Raw genomic sequence first — 18,162 nt, 5'->3', positions numbered from 1 at the left:
ACAGCTGGAAAGTAAAGGCTGAAGACGGAACGGGAGCGAAATTAAGGCAATTTATATGTAGCATTGTATTGATATGTATTGATCAAGGCGGTTAAGACGTCAGAGGGCCCCGGATCAAATATGACTGAGTAATCTAAAAAGTTTTTCATGGAAGATCTGTTCTGGCTACGTCGGTTCTCTTACCCTCACTACCCGGTCGCTCCCATTATGGGCTTGATCGAACCCACAATGGTTTTGCTTTCATTTTGACTCTCTGCTCTGGAAGCACTAAGAGGGCCTTTTTCCAAACCTATTGTGGGCCAGGTTAGGCCCGCAATGAGAATGACAATGCAAAGATGAAGCCTGACAGATTCGAGACAGATCGCACATGAAAAATCTCTGGAGAGTTGCTCGCTAGATTCCAGCTCTACAAAAGCGAAAGTCTGAAGCGTTAGCTGCCTCGGGCATTCGTCCATCCTACACAATCGGTATGAAAAAAGGCCCTTCTAACGCCCACAAGGTTAGAAAGAGCTAAAAATAAAAAAGGCTTTCACATGGACATGAAACAGCCGTGTAATTGGGACCAGATCTGACATATTAGAATTGATTCGTTCTGAAAATTTCTGAACCGATTCAGGTATTTATTCTCAAATTATTCGTGTGGAAACATGAATATATTGAGAATGTAACATGGTATGAACTAGTTTAGTAAAACCATTCACTGAGGAATTTCGTTCCACATGATAAACTATTGGTCCGAAGAATTTGCTGTTCGTCACTGCAAGTTCTTCGGACTCAAATGCTCCAGAGCCACAGGCTAGAGCAGTGTTTCCCAACGTGGGGCCCACGCCCCACAGAAGGGCAATTTGATTGTTAAGGGGGGCAATTTGAAAATGGACTCATCTAGAGTTTAAGTTAACTGTATAGCTGCCTGTATGCCATAGTTATTGTAAATATTGATTTAAGTTACTTTTAATTTTATTTGTTCTTTGTTTCCCTTTCTTTCTAGAACTTCCCGTTATAACCCTTTTCCCTTGGAGTGGGATTAACAATTCTGGGAACCACTGAAAACAAATAGATGAACAAAGCCCTGAGGCCAGTGAAAGAGGAGAAAGGACATTTTTTGCCCAGACCTCAAGGTGGGCAGACGTGAGTTGTGGTGTTCCAGGTCACGTTTGGTGATGACTGGAAAGTGCAAAAGACTGATGAAAGGATTGGGTTTTATTGTGGTTACAATAAAACAGTATGGCAATTAAGTGCAAGAAAAACTTCAACGAACACGACAACGAGATACCTTTCAAAAGAGTTCAACGTATATGTTGGGGGCATAAGAACTTTAGACAGGCTTAGGTGGGGCAGAGCACAAAAAAGATTGGGAAACACTGGGCTAGAGCCTTTACTATTTTGTACTATCAACAACTTTTATTGATATGAATTGTGTCTTAATTCATGACACAAATGAAGAGTTTTAAAAAGTATTTTTTTATTTTCAAAAAGTATCAATTTCTATATAAAATCTATATTTAAACATGACTCAAGCTGTCAAGATACACAATATGATAGAGTATTGATCATATTATTTTTCTGAAATTTAGAATATTTAAACAAAAATGGCACATTCAGTTAATGGCAGCAATAATAAGTTAAAATAATAGATATAAATCCGAATTAATTATATAATTTTAAACAAATAAAATAATATTTTTTGTTCAATACAAATCATAAAAACATATCATTAATACTATTTTAATATTTATAAAAATATTCAAAAATGATTTTTAAAAAAATTAAAATAAAAAATGATGATATTTTATAAATGCGTTGTTTTGGGGATAGATGAATTTACAGGGCATTCTTCGTATGTAAGTGTAGCTGAATCATCTTTCATCGTTGCTTGATGAGATTCCGTTATATAAGGGTGACTGGCATTATCGTACATAGACTGTAAGTCCCTGACTGTCATTTCAGTTAAATTCGGTGCACCCATCTGCCCAATAGGCCTCAAGCTGACGTTAACGGCATCCAATGCGATAGAAGTAGCCATTTTATATATTCTGGGAATAAAAACCGATACTAACACAACAGTAGCGGATGCTACAACTCCTAGGCAAAGACACGGATCCCTCCAACTGTTAGGAAAAATAAAAGAAAGAGACAACCACGTTACCCAGACACACAACGTCAAGACACTAGCAATCTGAAAAGTGAGTCCTTCTCTATAATTTCGGCGACTTCGAACACAGAATGGTGAGATCAATAGCCAAAAGAACAACAATAATGCCGGATACGATATTGAGATGAAAATAATTTGTCTAGATGCTGTACACTGAGGAGGTGCCGACTGAAAATGATTTCCGCAGTTAAGCCACCAATACTGAGCGGACAAACCAGCTTGAACTCCAACTGCGAATAAGTAAAGCGACGATTGAATTAATCCACTGATATGTCCGGGTAATCCACCAGTATCTGAAGTGGCCAACATTAAACATCGAGCTAATATGGGTGCAAATAATGTGGTGTAAGCAGTGCCTATCAATAAACGCAAGGCACATATATTTTCTGAAGGATCAAAGCCATACGGCAAGATAGACACATAACAGCAGATGATACCTAAAAGAATACATAATGCAAATCCTTGATTTCCTTCTATCGTGTCTCTTCGACAAATTCGAATCATAATGTAACAAGCAAAAGCCAGAGCCATAACTGTTCCAGTACAAGACACCGTTACACAAATTGTAATCCATGTTTTATTCCTCCAAGACAGATGAGAGCCTTTTGAATAAATCGAAGATAAATAATTTGCACAAGCGCAGTCTTCGGTGCATTGAAAATCTGGAATTTTATACCATCCAGCACCCATTGGTTGAAGTATATTCATTGTTTGCGAATCTATTTGCAGTTCTCTTCTTAGAAATCTTCCAACCTAAAGATAAAAAAAAATGTAAACAATAAAGGTTCAAATCAAAAGAATATAATTTAAATGGCACCTACCTCTACGAAATTGAAGTAGGAAGCAGAATTTGGTTGATACGACCACAGAGCAATTGTTTTCTCGTCTATAATAACTTCTTTTATAATATTTACATTACCGATATCGAAAGCCATTGAAGGAACAATTTTCCAAAACTTTCTTTCGAACTGCTTCTTTAATGAAGTGCACATAATCCAACTCGAACCACAATACTGTTCTTGTAAATTTTTCAATGTATCTGCCAATTTTAAAATAGTCTTTAGGACAGAATCAATAGCAGAATCTAATATGTGCATTTGCAATAAGCGACAAAGAGGGTTTCTTGACATCGAAGCATTCAATCTGCAATCAGTGGTAAGGGACGTATATTCTTCCATAGCTTTTTGACCTTTAGGAGACAATGGCACATCTTTTCGAATCAATGAAGTTGTTATGAGTGGATAATTATTTTCATAAGGTTGAGCAATAATCATAGCCGATACTGAGCTTGCAATATCTAAATTTGAGAGAGAATGCACAAGTGGTCCAGCTACTAGCCAATACAGACGAGTGAGATTATAAAGTTTGGCAGTTCTCAAGGATTCCAGTAAGTCATTCTCAGTAACTAGAAGCACTAAGACTTTTACTCTCATCTTTTCGATCAGTCGGAACAGGTGATTGAATTTTGTTATATCACTAAAAATATAAAAATTTAGACATTACTAAAATATTCAAAACAATCTAACTTTAAGTTTAATCTAATTAAAATTAAATTTCATTAATAACTACTGCATTGACTTAATTATGAATCTCTATTGAAGAGATGATGCCACATTTCCAACAGGACACTCTACAGTATTTTGTCCTCGGTTAATAAGCATTTCAAAAAGATTCATATTATTTGCTTATTTATTATGGCTGAATAATGCCCTTCCTGGTATCATCCCTTTCTTTAAGGATAGGTTTAAGACATTTTGATATTATGCTGCACAACTAATAGTGGAAGGAATAAAAGACCCTATCTCTCGAGTATCACTAATAGCCCAGAGTATGAGGAAAACAAAAGTTAATGAAGTGAGATCACTTAACAAACTAAACAGATAATTTTTTCTTCTTTTGTAGGTTAGCACAACTTTGTCCTAGCTACGTAATTCACCTTATTGTTACAAAAACAATAAGTTAGTTATGCATATATTTCTATAAACAATGATATTGTGTGCCATATTTTTACCCTATTCACCTTTTGTATTGATTATTTGAATAATTAAGCTATGTAATTTCTATTCTGAATCATTCAACATTTAATTTAGAAAATTTAGATGAATTTATTATTTTCTGCGAAATTTACAATTATATAATAGCAAGAAAACAGAATAGAAACTACTGTAATTTGGATTTTCAAATACAGATTACATAACAATAATACCTTTCCATAATCCGTACCCTGTAACTATGGGAGCAGCCGTTGTTCTACAGGCAAAAGTTCGTATTGCAATGTACCTGTACAATTGATATATAACCTGCTCCATTACATAACGCTTTAAAATTCTTTTAAACACAGATAACCTTCGAATAAATCACACGAAAATACGATAATCATGATGCCGATATGAAAAATAATTTTTTACTTCTTTTCATAGGAAGAGAGTTAGGAAGACTGTTAGAGACCATTCAAGTATTACGTTGGCAGTTTATGAGGAAGGGTTTCGTGTATCTGACCATGGCTGATGTGAGGAGGAAGGGTGAATCTTTGATGGCATGGGATTGCATCCATCATTTACTTTTCTCCCAGTCATTATAAAATTGTCTGAAAGTAGTTCCTGTGTCTTTGCGAACAGTTTTAACTGGCTTAATAATATAATTAGGGGAGGAGGTACTGTACCTTGATTTCTGATGATTGGTGATGATAGAGAGGGGATATCAAAATAGCACAAATTGTTTTGTATTGATATTTACATCAATTATGTAAAATTATTTGAATAAATTTATCTCGTTCAAGAGCTATTTCTATTATCTACAAGTGAGTAATTTATACATAATGCAAACAAAGTAAATAAAAGAATTTATTTCTTTAATTATATGGCGCACACACACACTTTATGAACAATGTAATAAAATATAATAGAATGAATAATAAAAAATGTTTTTATATTTTATATTGTTAAATATTTACCATTCATAATAACTATATTGACTGACTTACTGTAACGTTTTAAAAATAATTTAGCTTTATTAATATTTAATTAATAAAGCTTTAATCGATCGCCGTAATAAAATATGGCGTTTTTAAATCGATCGCCATACTTTATTATGGCGATCGATTAAAAACGGTTTCCCCAAAGTTTTACCCAATTTTAGAGTCAGGAGACCTTGAAGCGTTGAGAAATACAAAAAAAGAAAAAGAAAAAAAGAAAAAGTTGGGGAGTTTTCTGTATGTATGGATATTACTGTGTGGGCGAGTGCGGTTTTATTCGCCCAATTTGAAGCTTAATAACTCCTGTTTTTTTGTCGAAAATTTCTAAAATTTTGCAAGGAGGTTTATGTATTAGGGCATTGATGCTGTAAAATTTTGGTAGCTAAAGGCCTAGGGGATGGGAAAATACAAGAGTCATATCTCGAGCGGAGCAGCCTAAGTCAGACCCTAGAGCACAGCACACTTAGTCAATAATAATAATAATTGTTTTTTAAGATACCATGAAGTGTTGATATTAGACACGACTTTTTCACATTCACTTTATTCTCCTATGTGCTTTACAGTCTTTAAACCAATGCGTGTTTCGGACTGGTGCCCCTCATCTAATGCACGTTCTATACAGCGGTTTCTACTTTATTATTGACATGCATAAAACCATATCCATTATGTACTTGATGTAACTTTTCATTCTTAAATATTTTTACGAGTGAAAAGTTACATCGAACACAGTGGATTTGGCTTTATGAATGTCGACAATAAAATAGAAATCGCTGTAAAGAACAGTGCATCGTCCACCAGCCCGAAACGTAGATGTTGACACCTTAAAAACAAAATAAAATTTTACATAAAAATGCATGAAACAAATTGAACATCAATTTAAATTCTTTATTTTGTGAATTATTCTATAAAAATATAACATTTTTCAACAATATTCATTATATTTTTAATGAAAAAAATACTGTCTACAAGAATTTCCTTTACAGAAAATGAATTGACATGAATAATAATTGAAGTGTTTTTAATTTAGAAAATTGTAACTATATTTTCCTTTATAATTTCCCTATATATAAATTACTTTCAATTTTCCCAAAAAATCGTGCAATAGTCATTTCCGGTTATATGACCTTCGTATATGACACGCAACAACAGTTATGACACATCTTACTCTATCCCCCAGGGCTCTGATAATTTGGATATATGTTATGCCATTTGTTATATCATTATTTAAGTAAATATATTTTGTTTTATAATTAATACGCTTTAAAGGTGCTATTTATTTAAATTTTTCTAAGATTATTTGATGATAAACGTGTTATGCGTCGTTTTCAATTTCGTGAACTTCGTTATCGAGGCTGTGATGAAAATATGTAAATTTGTGCAATAATGTGTAATAGGAATAGTATTTTAAATTGTAGAAGCCCTAGGCATGGGTGGAGCAGGGCGAGGCCCTTTTTTATGTAAGTTTATGTAATTTAACAAAATGCAGAATATATTGCACAAGATTGGCCAGGAACAAGTATCCACGCCCACCAGAGGCCGAGTGGATAAAAACCACTGAACAATGGTTCGCGCCTAGCCAACGGGCTGGCCAAGTGGAGTTTTCCGGATTTTCTACACGCTAGCAATACCTGAATTTTTCTCCTGGGAGACATCTCTCCTTGGCATATCGCCCACGTGTCACGTTACCGTAAACAAATAAACCAAATCAAACAACTATCCACAAGCATATGTTTGTATATGTTTGATGCTCTTAAAAGAGTAGGTCCTAAGAATATATCTACGTCTACAACAACCACTGTATACCAGAGTATACAGATAAAAAAAAATCCTACAATTCAGAATGGAAAATATCGACAAGATACAGCAACGCAATACCTGGACGAACTGCCGAGAGGGAATGCCTCCGGGAAAACTTTTTATGGAAAACTGACACTTATTTACGTGTTAGACAAGTGAAGAAAACCACCAATGTTAAGTGTTTTATCCCCTTGGCTAGAAGAAAGATTTGTATACTAAAAATTAATGTATATACATACAGGAATATCGCTAATTTTTCAGTACTTTTAGTTCCAAAGTCTTAAGGGGTAAAAGGTTTTACAGGAGCAAACAGCCAGAGCCACCGCGAGTGCCAAAAGTTCTTAATTAAATGCACAATTTGAATTATGAAATGGCAAACAATGAAACAAAATATTACTTGAAGAAGCAAAATTGCAAAATTCACAGGTGACATTTGTGTAAATCTGCTGTGCACACAATGTGAGCCATTCAGTATACTTGTATAAACGTTTTAAAATGTCTTCTAATTCCGTCAGGAATCAGAGATGTCGGAAAATCGTCGGTGCATTGTCTTAATTACATTACTGGATTTAATTAGTATTTAAGAATTGAGACAAAAATAAATGTTTTTAACTTACTGTTCATCAACTACTTCAGATGCTGCGACACAAATTCGCGCAGTGACGGCTCTCTGATGAAAATACGTGCGCATACTTTCACTACTCGATAACAGTGCCACTTTTTTCCATTCCAAATGAGAAAGTGCCGAAATCAGTGCCTAATTGAAGAATTCATTAAGATCTACTCAATGAATCTTTTTACGAATGTAAATTAGAATACTTTACCTGAATTTCATACTTGAGTGCTGTTAATTGGAATGGCATATGTGTTATTGTTAAATGGCGTAGAAAATCGGAAACGGATGTTTTGGCAGGATTCAATAAAGGACCGATAAATCCTGTAATTATAACATTTGGGTCCACAATTATTCAAAATTTAACAATTATTGTTGATTAATTTTAATAATTTATTTTATTGACTCACCCAAAATATATTGTGATCTGCATTCTTCCTTCTCCAAGTAACTACTTTCTGAAAGGCCATGCACTGTTAACCTCAGAGTATTTTGAGTATCAGTACACGTATCGTACGCATTAAGACCTAAAGTACAACAAATACATTTAGTCATATCTACTATACTTATATAAAATAATTCTTAAAGAAATACAGCATATAAATTATATTCTAATGTCATGAAAAAAATGCAGTGTGGTCCAAAAGTTAGTTGACCCTGTTTTGTATTTTACACGTATACTTGTGAATCTAAACAGTAAATTAAATCTAGATTGGTGTTATTCGTACACGGCAACGCAACACTTGGGCGATCTGCCGAGGGATGACCCCGGGAGGTCTTTTATGGGAAATTAGCCCCTATTAAGGTATTCGAAGAAAATCCGGAAAACTTCACGTGGTCAACCCTTGATCAAAGGCAAACCCCCGACTAGTGTTTAGTGGTATTACTCACTCGGCCGCTGGTGGGCACTTTTACAGTTAAGTTTTAAAATATTTAACTGACTTTTGGGCCACCTTGTATGTTGAAATATAATAAAGTTTAATAAATATTATTGTTAAATTGCGCACGTTTTGTATGAACTAAACCAGGCCTGCCCAACCCAAATTGTTTCCCGGGCCACTTTGATCATGCGTAACATTACGGTGGGCCACAATTTAGGCAAACATGCTTTTCAAATAGTAAAACAAATACAAAATGAACAAGATTTTATTGTTATACCAAGAGTTCGTACTCTCACTTGCGCATTATAACAAAGACACAGGCAAATTTTCATTTATTTAATTGTTTTGGTATACACATAACGGCAAACAAAACTTTTAATAAATATATAATATCGTTTAGCGGGCCACACAATTTAACGTGACGGGCCACATGGCGGCCCGCGGGCCGCGGATTGGCCAGGCCTGAACTAAACGATCGAGTCAGCCATTTTACTGCGTTTAACTGAATCTTGATGAGTCTTATTTATGCATTAAGGAGCATATTTTAAGGTAAGATAATATAAGCGGCTGAGTTCATACCTCAATAATATAAATCTTTAATTGTTATATCCTTTTAGTGTTTTATTTGTTTTAGAGGTTTCTGTGGGGAAGAGTTTTCGTTATAAAAGCCTCCTTCTAGTGTTAATTCCACTGAAATCTGGCTTTACAATACTACTTTATATATTATAAACGTCGATTTTAATGCTTATTTTCTTTATTTATTTCATTATTACACTTTGAAAAAAATAATCTAAAATGCCTCCTCATCTCATAAACAGACATCTCTTCGAATTGCAAATACAAATAATGCTAACTTATTAACATAAAATCGATAATTTTGATTAAAATTCTTAAAACTGTCAGCTCTTAAAGTCATAAAAAGAATTAAAGAAACATGATCACGGTCGAGAGCAAAAATTAATTGAGACAAATGTAGAAAAGCAAAGGTAAAAACCAAGGTCAACGAGGCAGAAATCACTTCCTGTTGGGCGGTTATTTAATCACACTAACCAAATACAAATTTAATATAATTACAGATACTACAATATCTATTATATAAGCTCAGATTTTGGAGGTTGTTGAACTCGCCTTAAATCGAAATTAATTATAACATAATAGTTGGGTAATATAAACTCAATTGAATAAGTTGAAATCAGTCTTTGTAACGTCTGATAAATTTCGTTAAAGTTAAATTAAGTCTTAAATTACCTTGAAAACGTGTGAAAGCTTCAGACGTGTAACTTATTTTTTTCCTTATATTTTCCTTAAGATTTTGAGGTCATTCTTGAAAGTAGACCACGTTTGCCTCGGGTTATAATATTTCCTGTCTCTTATTGTACGCTAAAGTAATTAATATGATAAACAATGCTACTATAAGTAGGCTCTACGTAAAAATAACATTTATGCAGTAGTTTTGCTATCTTCGGCCTTGATAATACTTTTAAAAAAAACGCTGCGGATTGGCGTTTATTCTTACGTGTTTTTAATGTGTAAAACACAAAAAAATGGGGGAATTTTTCGTGATATAACTTGCCTTTTTGCCAATTGGCTTTTAAGAAAGGGACATTTTGATTATTCTATATATATTTTTATTTTTCTGTTATTTATATGGCTTCCAATTTATTGTCTGTTGTAAGGCTTCGAAGAAAAATACATCCGCAATTTTTCAGATGAAGCCTTCTTATCGATGCGACAACAAATTTGTAATTTAAAATGACAAGCGATATAACACGAAATTTTATTATATTATTATTATTATTATTAACCCCTTTTTTCCTCTCAAATTCTGTAAATTAAAAATTCCTAGTTTTTCTAAAGTTATAAGGCAATAAAATTCAATTTTTTACTGTGTACTGTTTATTATACTGTCTCTACTATGTACTGAGTATTGTATACTATCGTCAATGTATTGGAAGTACTGTACATCTAGTATGCTTGTATAACGCCTATACAGTCCGACATACAATACACAGTAGTATATGGCCAACTTTTTCTATATAATTATATAAAACAATTAAACAATAATTACAAGATAAGATTACAAAATAGTTTTGCCAATCTCCTTATAATTTAAATCGTTTTTAAAAATATAATCGACATAAATCAATTATGAAGAAATTTATATGTAATTTATGCAATTAAGGAATCAGTGAGACTATTTTTAACTATCCGAGTTGAAGATAATGTTCTTAAATTAACATAAGAAGAAATTCTTAAAGCTATTACTTATCTGTATAAATGTATAAATATTAAGCAGACCAATTCGTATTCCTTTGGTGTAGCTTCGATTGTTGAGCCAATCGACGAACCACGCTGCCGAATACATCTGTTCGAATCCTCCTCTATGCAACTTATCACAGCGATTCCCTCGATTGATGTCAAATAATCCTATGAGAAGGACATCACCTGGTCTGGATACATAAGGAGTGACCGACTGACCACAATACTGACAATGACCAATAGATGCCATCGACAGAATTACTAATGTTAACAATAGGATCTTCCTCATCTTTCGAAAACATTAATTTTATAATATTCTGTAAAAATATTGGGATTAACATTATCAGCAGTTGATACTATACTTAAATTTCTCAATAATTTATAATTTCTATTAAAATAGATTAATAAACATTATTTTAATGCTTAAACAACACACTAGGTTCTAAAGAATTAACATAAGAAAATATCCAGCAACGAGTTGCGTAACTTTCCCGGCAAGTTTTAAAATTGTGTATAGCGCCATCTGTTACGATATTTTATTTTAAAAGGCGTTTTATATTATTAATTATTATAAAATGGTAAAAAGCTTAATTTTAGAAAATTGCAAATGCTAATAATAATTAAATTCTTCATTAAATCTGACCTCACTCGAAATATGACACGTGACCCCATCTATCTTCCCATTCCCTCGACCTTTAACCACCAAAATTTAATAGCATAAATCCCGCTAATACGGTCTACATATACATTTAACTCTCTATGCCCTGTGGGCACTAAGAAGGCCTTTTTAAAAAACCTATTACGGGTTTGGTCAGGCCCACAATGGGTGGCCAGGTGGGTGATGAGCGTGTCAAATTACCCACACGGACGACATTTTGTAAGAGAAGCATATCACTTATGAGAGCCATAAGACCCAGAAATCAAGAAAAAATGGGAGGAAGAGTTGAAGAAGGATGCAATGAGATGCGGCGCTAAAGATTGAAATATGAAATTAAGGAATGGAGTTGGTAAAGGCGCCTAATATGCTGCAAAGACTTAGCCAAAGGATGGCGATAGTACATCATAATACTATAATATTCAGAATATTTAATAGAATTAACTATATAACGTTATGACAAATAAAATAATTATTTAGGAAGATAAACTATAATAGACCTATAGGCTATGAAGTTATTCTGTATAAATTTAATCAGTGTAAGAAGGGATTAATGTAGTTCCTGGGATCGAAATTGCATAAAAAGTATCTGAATTTGACAGATTTGTCTCCATTTTTAATTTAATTTAAAATGAAAATCATTGTTAAACTTCATCAGCACATTATGAAGTTCTATTGAGGAGGTTTCTACAATTTCAGTCTTCATTCTATTATTTTCAGTTACTTAATCGTAGATTACTGTTTTGCTCTGCAACTTCATGTAGCAATTTACACGTATTGTATATTATAATATGAAATATACTTTTTAATCGTGTAAGCTGTTGTCTGTTTACTAAACTAAGTAATTTGCTGTATAAACGGTTCGTTTGTATTTTCGTGGTGTTTATTTTGATACCGTGTTACTTAATGGTCAACTACCTCTTGATAACATCGTGATTAGTGAACCACCCTTTAATTCTTGTAATACAAATTTACTTCACGCTCTTTTGTTTGATTAAATTCAATACAAAGTTCCGTTTTACTTTCGTACATTCGATACTCTTAACCCAGTTGAAGATTATTTATACTTGAACTTAAGCAATTAAAAATAAAAAAAGAAAGAAATGCGTAAGAAGGATGGCACGCCTTGTTGTTACAGTAGATCCTCGCTTTACGACTGCTGCAGTATTAAATTTTCTGTAACGATTGTATAAAATGTTGTATCTTTTAGTCCTCTAAATGTAATATTATATAATTAAAGCTATTATAACTAGGAACGTAATCTCAATTTATGACATTGAACTTATGAGAAGTAGGACGGCTCGCTTAACGACGATTTTCTAAATAGGTCATAACATCGAGGGATTTACTTTAATTGTTAAAAATAAATAAAAAGACGAAGCAATTTTACTATAAATTATAATAAATTATACTAATAATTAAATAGAAAATAATCTCTGGATATTTATTACAAATATTACACGCTTATAACTTTTATAGGCTTCATTATAATGTACAGTATAGTACCATGTATAGTCTACAGAACATTTCATTTCATGGTAATTAATTTTATGGTAATTGTTTCTATAATAAAATCCCTCTCTGTCTCTCTTCTACTGTCAAATAGATTAAAATATGATTTATAAGTACTATATTTGTACATAATTTGTATTAAAATCACTCTAAAGATGCTACTAAATTATAATTTGGGTAGCATCCTTAGAGTAACTCTAATAATATAAGGGTGCTATTTAAAGATAAACCATAAATTTAAAAGAAAATATTAAATTAATCTTCTTAAAATAAATCTAAATTAAATATTTCTTTTATTAGAATGAACTTTTATCGCATGAATTCAATCGACCTATCATTTGTATGTTAATGATTATGTGCCGTACTCTTTCAGATAACAGGCTAATGAATATCTTGTTTAATGAGTATAATTAACATATTTACCATTAATTATCTTAATAATATAAAGGATATTCGAAAAGCCTTAAATTATAAGAAAAATCTAATTAATTTACTGCTTTTTTACGCTAATGTTTGGACATTCGTAGCATTAATTGAGATTATCCTCTGTAGGTGGCACATTAAAGCCAAGCCATTACTTGAAAATAATTGAGTTTTTCTGTGATTCTAAGCCTTTCGGACACTGTATGGAGTTTAGTTTACGTTGAGGTCCTACTGTGCAACTGGCAAATGGCAGCAAAGTTTCCAGTTGCGCTTTGCTATTCAACGTGCAACTGAAAGAACTGAAAAACTATTAAAAATTATTTAAAAAGATACAAATTATGTTTGTAAATAATAAAATACTAAATTGTGTCTTTATATATATTTTTTCTAATGTAAAAACTAAATAAAAAGAAATAGAGTTAATTAAGTGCATTTGTTATTGATCCTTAAAGGATTCATTCGATTTACAAACGGAGCAGAACGTGTTTTTATGTAAATTTTTGTATTTTTCTTTGGATAAATAAATATAAGTTAGAAATTATATAGGAATTGTATGCCATACACATAATTTTCGTCATTTTTTAAAAATCAATTTTACATGAGGTAAACCTAAATATAAACTTAAAATTTAAAAATGCAACTATAAAAAAAATCTCTTAAGTTAAATATAAAAATCCTTACGCAATTAAATCTAAATATAAAAAGTTTTAACCTTAAAAACATTTACTTTTTTCTTTTAATAAGTAATAATATATAATTTTATTTTAAAAAATATAATTTAATGAAATTTATAACGATATAGCCTATCTCGTGTAATTTTCATAGCTTTCACACCCCCACATATATATAAATCCTGAAAAAATAACGCTATTAGAATGTTCAACTGTATATAAAATATGCCAGAACCTCTCAGACATCAGCAGAGAACTGAACTATTATCTTTTGAGGCCCCAAATATATTTTTTAAAAATAATAAAGCACCGTTAAAAACTATTTTATTTCTTAAATAACAAAATTTGACAGGAAGTAAAGAAATAAATGAAATGAATAATCTGTAGCAAATGTTTTGAGGTGCTTTTAAATGAAATTTAGTCTAAACTCCAATTTAATTTAATTGATTATAAATAGTTCAATAAACAATAAATGCGAATTTGAACTACAAAAAAAAAGAAAAAAAAAATAAATACAGATATTAAACATACAAGTATTACTTCGAATATAAGACTCATCCTCGCTTCTATAAAAGGATTCTCAGGAATAAATTGGATAATAATTAGTCGCAAATTTATATATATATAACTCAAAATATATGTGTATGTTAGGCAAATGGTTCTATACCGTTCAACGTAGATTATCCGCACCGATTTTGGAATGAATATTTCTTCAAACTTTAGAAAAAATACTGTGGAGTCTCCCAACCATCCCTAAAGCACACCCTCTCTTAACCTAAAACCCGAGCAATTATTATTATCATTGTTTTTGTGTGTGTTTTGCAGTTTCATTATTTTAATTATTCGGGCCAATAAATGTACATTTTAGTTATTAAGACGATCGTTTTTATCGTCTTCTTCCGATTCCACCTCACCAATCCCACACCTCCCCCTCAAAATTCCGAGCAATGTCGAGCACACGCAGGTTTTGTATAATTATAAAAGAAAATTTTCAAATCATCACGAATTTTCGTACAGTTTTACATTTAAATACAAAATTTGGCAGAAAAATATGTATTAATTACTGTTAAGATACGAGAAATTATATTTATAAGTTTATAATGATAATTTACAGTAATTGTTAAGAATCACTATTTTAACGTTAATATCTTAAAAACTTGCAGCTAATTTGCGTAGATTTTATATAATTGTAACGAAGTATTAAGAATGAATGTACGAAATTGTATTATTATTAAACTCTACTTTAAATAATTTTATTGGGCATGTACGACTATTGTTAATGTAGACTATATTTTACAAATCCTGGAGCGAAACAAGAGAAAATAGGGCATTATGACCCGCCGTGGATCGTTTTAGCAATTATTTTTTTGTTGTTCTGTACAACAATACCTTAATTTAATGTCGGTTTTGTAGGGCTTAAATTAGGCGGCTAATAAAAGACATTTTCTATCACCTATATAATAACTAAAGTTCTTTTCTCCAATTAAACAGAAAGAATGGTTATTATTAATGGCAGAAATATACTTTTTTTAAGCGTGAAAGTAAGTGCTAAATCATAATAAAGTGCATAATTTCTGTACTGTATAGTTAAATATCAAAAATATTTTGCTCTACAACTGCAGTAAATTCTCTTCTTGACACTGTAGGGTGGATCATATTTACGCACGAACTCGAGTTATAAGGCTACACTCAAGGCTTCAGGCTTTAAAATTTATTTTTATTAGTAGGACCTGCTATATATTATATCATAGGGTCATAAAACTTCTAAATGCAAACCTGTTAGTAGGTTACAGTTAAGTACAAATTGCTTATTTGTTGTAAACATTGCGTTTCGTAAGATCAATTAAGTCAAATACAATAAAAAATATTGATTTTTCTCGTTAAATAGATGGTTATAAACTGATATTAACCATTACTTAATAAATTCACTAAATTTTTAACTGCCTAGAATATTTTAAATAATGTTTATAGGCAGGAAAAAAGGTAGAAGTTACTTTTAGGTAATCGATTGTCTCTCGGTCGGTATTTATACATAGAAAAATTACCTAAAGTTAACTTCTACTAGAAAAACTTACCTGTTTGATATTGAGGAAAAGAAGAGAAGAGAAAGAAGACGGAACAGTTAGGCAACCACACTTCTTCCTGCCGAGTGATTATAGAACATTTTCCAAGGTACCACGGGAACCACGTGCTCGATCAACACTGCCACCTACCGGTCAAAACAATTATCTAGACACTCGGACGGTCAGTCGGACGTGACAATTCGACGAGATTTCTATCTCGTCTATTGTTTCCGTAACACAATTCAGGCTCCAAGCAAAATATTTCGTCATTTTTACGACTTGATTTACTCTCGTAACAAATTGACAACAATGTAAACTCAATTGCGTATTTTTGAGAAATTTGCTATTAAATTTATCGAATAAGTATAGTTATATTTAATATAATGTAATTTTAAGCGCTAATTTATCATTTTATTTACGTTTTAAATGTCGTACACCTTCATTTTTTCGTTCTGATTCAGACGTCGTAAAGCGAGCCGTTTTTATTTTTGTAAGTTCAGTGTGGTAGATTAATTAAATATACGTTCCTAGAAATAAGTCATTTTAATTCTATAATATCTTCTCTTAACGTCTACAAAGAGGAAAGAGTATAACATAACCATATAATCATGAAATACTACAATTAAGCATGGAATATTATAACTAAACCAGTCGTAAAGCGAAGATCTTTAAATATACCGGTAAGTAGGAAGTAAAATATTTATTTGGTATACATATAATTATTCCTGGAGCTTTTTGGCCCCAGGCCCTAACACTGAGGGTCCCAAAATTTAAGGAATATAAATTAAAGTTTCGTTTTAAGATGAAAAATCTATTTAAGTGGAGAAGAGCTTATAAAGCAAGTTTACTTCTCTGGGTGATTTTCTGTTTTTAGGGATTAAAAAGAACGAATTGTAAAGGCTCCAATTTACCTTCTAGCTACAAATATATTTTTATTACCTTTATTAATTTTATTCTTATATTTTTATGATTTCTAGAGAAGGGTGAGCCCTACGTTCGGATTCTCTCTCAGACCCTGCTTATAAATATATAAATTATTTAATAAAGTGTTTTAATCGGGGCCTCCGGCCCCTAAAGTTTCCATATCTGGTCTCTTCATTTATCTATCTAACTCTGTTCTCGAGATTAGGGAAAGGCAGACGGGCGGACGGACGACAGTGGGAATGTAGGCCTATAATTCTAGTTTTTTCAAATTGCAAATCTAATTAATTAATATTTAATTTGTTTGTATAATTTTATAATTTTCTTGTCTTGGAAAAATATTTGCTTAGAATAAAGCACGGTATTTTATAAATTTTTAATTTTATTTTATAATTTCAGCTACGTTCTGCAATTAAAATTTGCAACACACAAGTGAAAAATCATTATGGTAATTTATAAAGTAGGTTATTACAATTAGAAATTGATGACATAAAAATGTGTGATAAAGGTATGTACTGGTTAACTTTAATAAGCTTTTAATTACAGTCGAACCTTTAAAAACGGCCAACTCTAAACAATGGCCATTTTGTAGGATTTCCATGCTACAATGTCAAAAGAGGAACACAATATGTAACAATACTCATACAGTGGAATATTAATTGTTATTGACAAGCATTACCTTAGAGTTTGGATATCTCTTCTTGTGATCTGAAACAACCTGCAGAAGAAAGTTTTGCTATCATCCTGGGTTACAATCAATATTAATCTTCGACCTGGAGCTTCTGCCGTATTGTTAATGTCAGGTGCACTTTTCCATGTTAATGTATTTACATCAGCAGGCAAGTCACAAGTCGAAACCAGTCACACTTCTTCAGTTTGCACTAGAACTTACAAACTAAGAGTGCACTGTATTGTAAGTTATTTTAATGGTGCAAACAGCGTACTCCAAGAAATAAAGTGCATATGTCAAAACTTGAGTATTCCTCTCCATATTGTTTTAATTATAAAGACAAAAAACATTACATTAAGCCCCATTACCCAACCATGTGGGATAATGGGAACCATCATATAAAAACATTAAAAAAGACCGAAACGTTAGAAATGTTTGAATGTTTGTTCAAAAACTAGAAAATTTGAACTTTTTGCATATGAATTATTAATTTTTTATATATGTATTGTTTTCAAAATAGTTTGTGTGTTTAATGATAAGTTCAAGTACTTTAAATTAAAAACTTTAATCA

The 18,162-nt window shown here is 31.8% G+C and overlaps 1 protein-coding gene across 1 annotated transcript; it reads right to left on the bottom strand.

Annotated features, from left to right (window-relative positions):
- Positions 1-1,761: 1,761 nt before the first annotated feature.
- Positions 1,762-16,151, bottom strand: LOC136975507 (metabotropic glutamate receptor-like). Its single transcript, XM_067270569.1, has 7 exons — positions 16,013-16,151; positions 10,716-10,993; positions 7,947-8,063; positions 7,748-7,860; positions 7,541-7,680; positions 2,974-3,628; positions 1,762-2,905 (listed from the first exon to the last, which is right to left on the bottom strand). The coding sequence occupies exons 2-7, from the start codon at positions 10,963-10,965 to the stop codon at positions 1,790-1,792; spliced, it is 2,391 nt and encodes a 796-aa protein (XP_067126670.1). The 5' UTR covers positions 10,966-10,993; positions 16,013-16,151; the 3' UTR covers positions 1,762-1,789.
- Between the last annotated feature and the right edge of the window lie 2,011 nt (positions 16,152-18,162).

Source organism: Centruroides vittatus, unplaced genomic scaffold, assembly GCF_030686945.1.
Source record: "Centruroides vittatus isolate TY-2023 unplaced genomic scaffold, ASM3068694v2 contig_374, whole genome shotgun sequence".
Taxonomy (NCBI): Eukaryota; Metazoa; Arthropoda; class Arachnida; order Scorpiones; family Buthidae; genus Centruroides; species Centruroides vittatus.
This window is presented reverse-complemented; position numbering and strand designations above follow the sequence as displayed.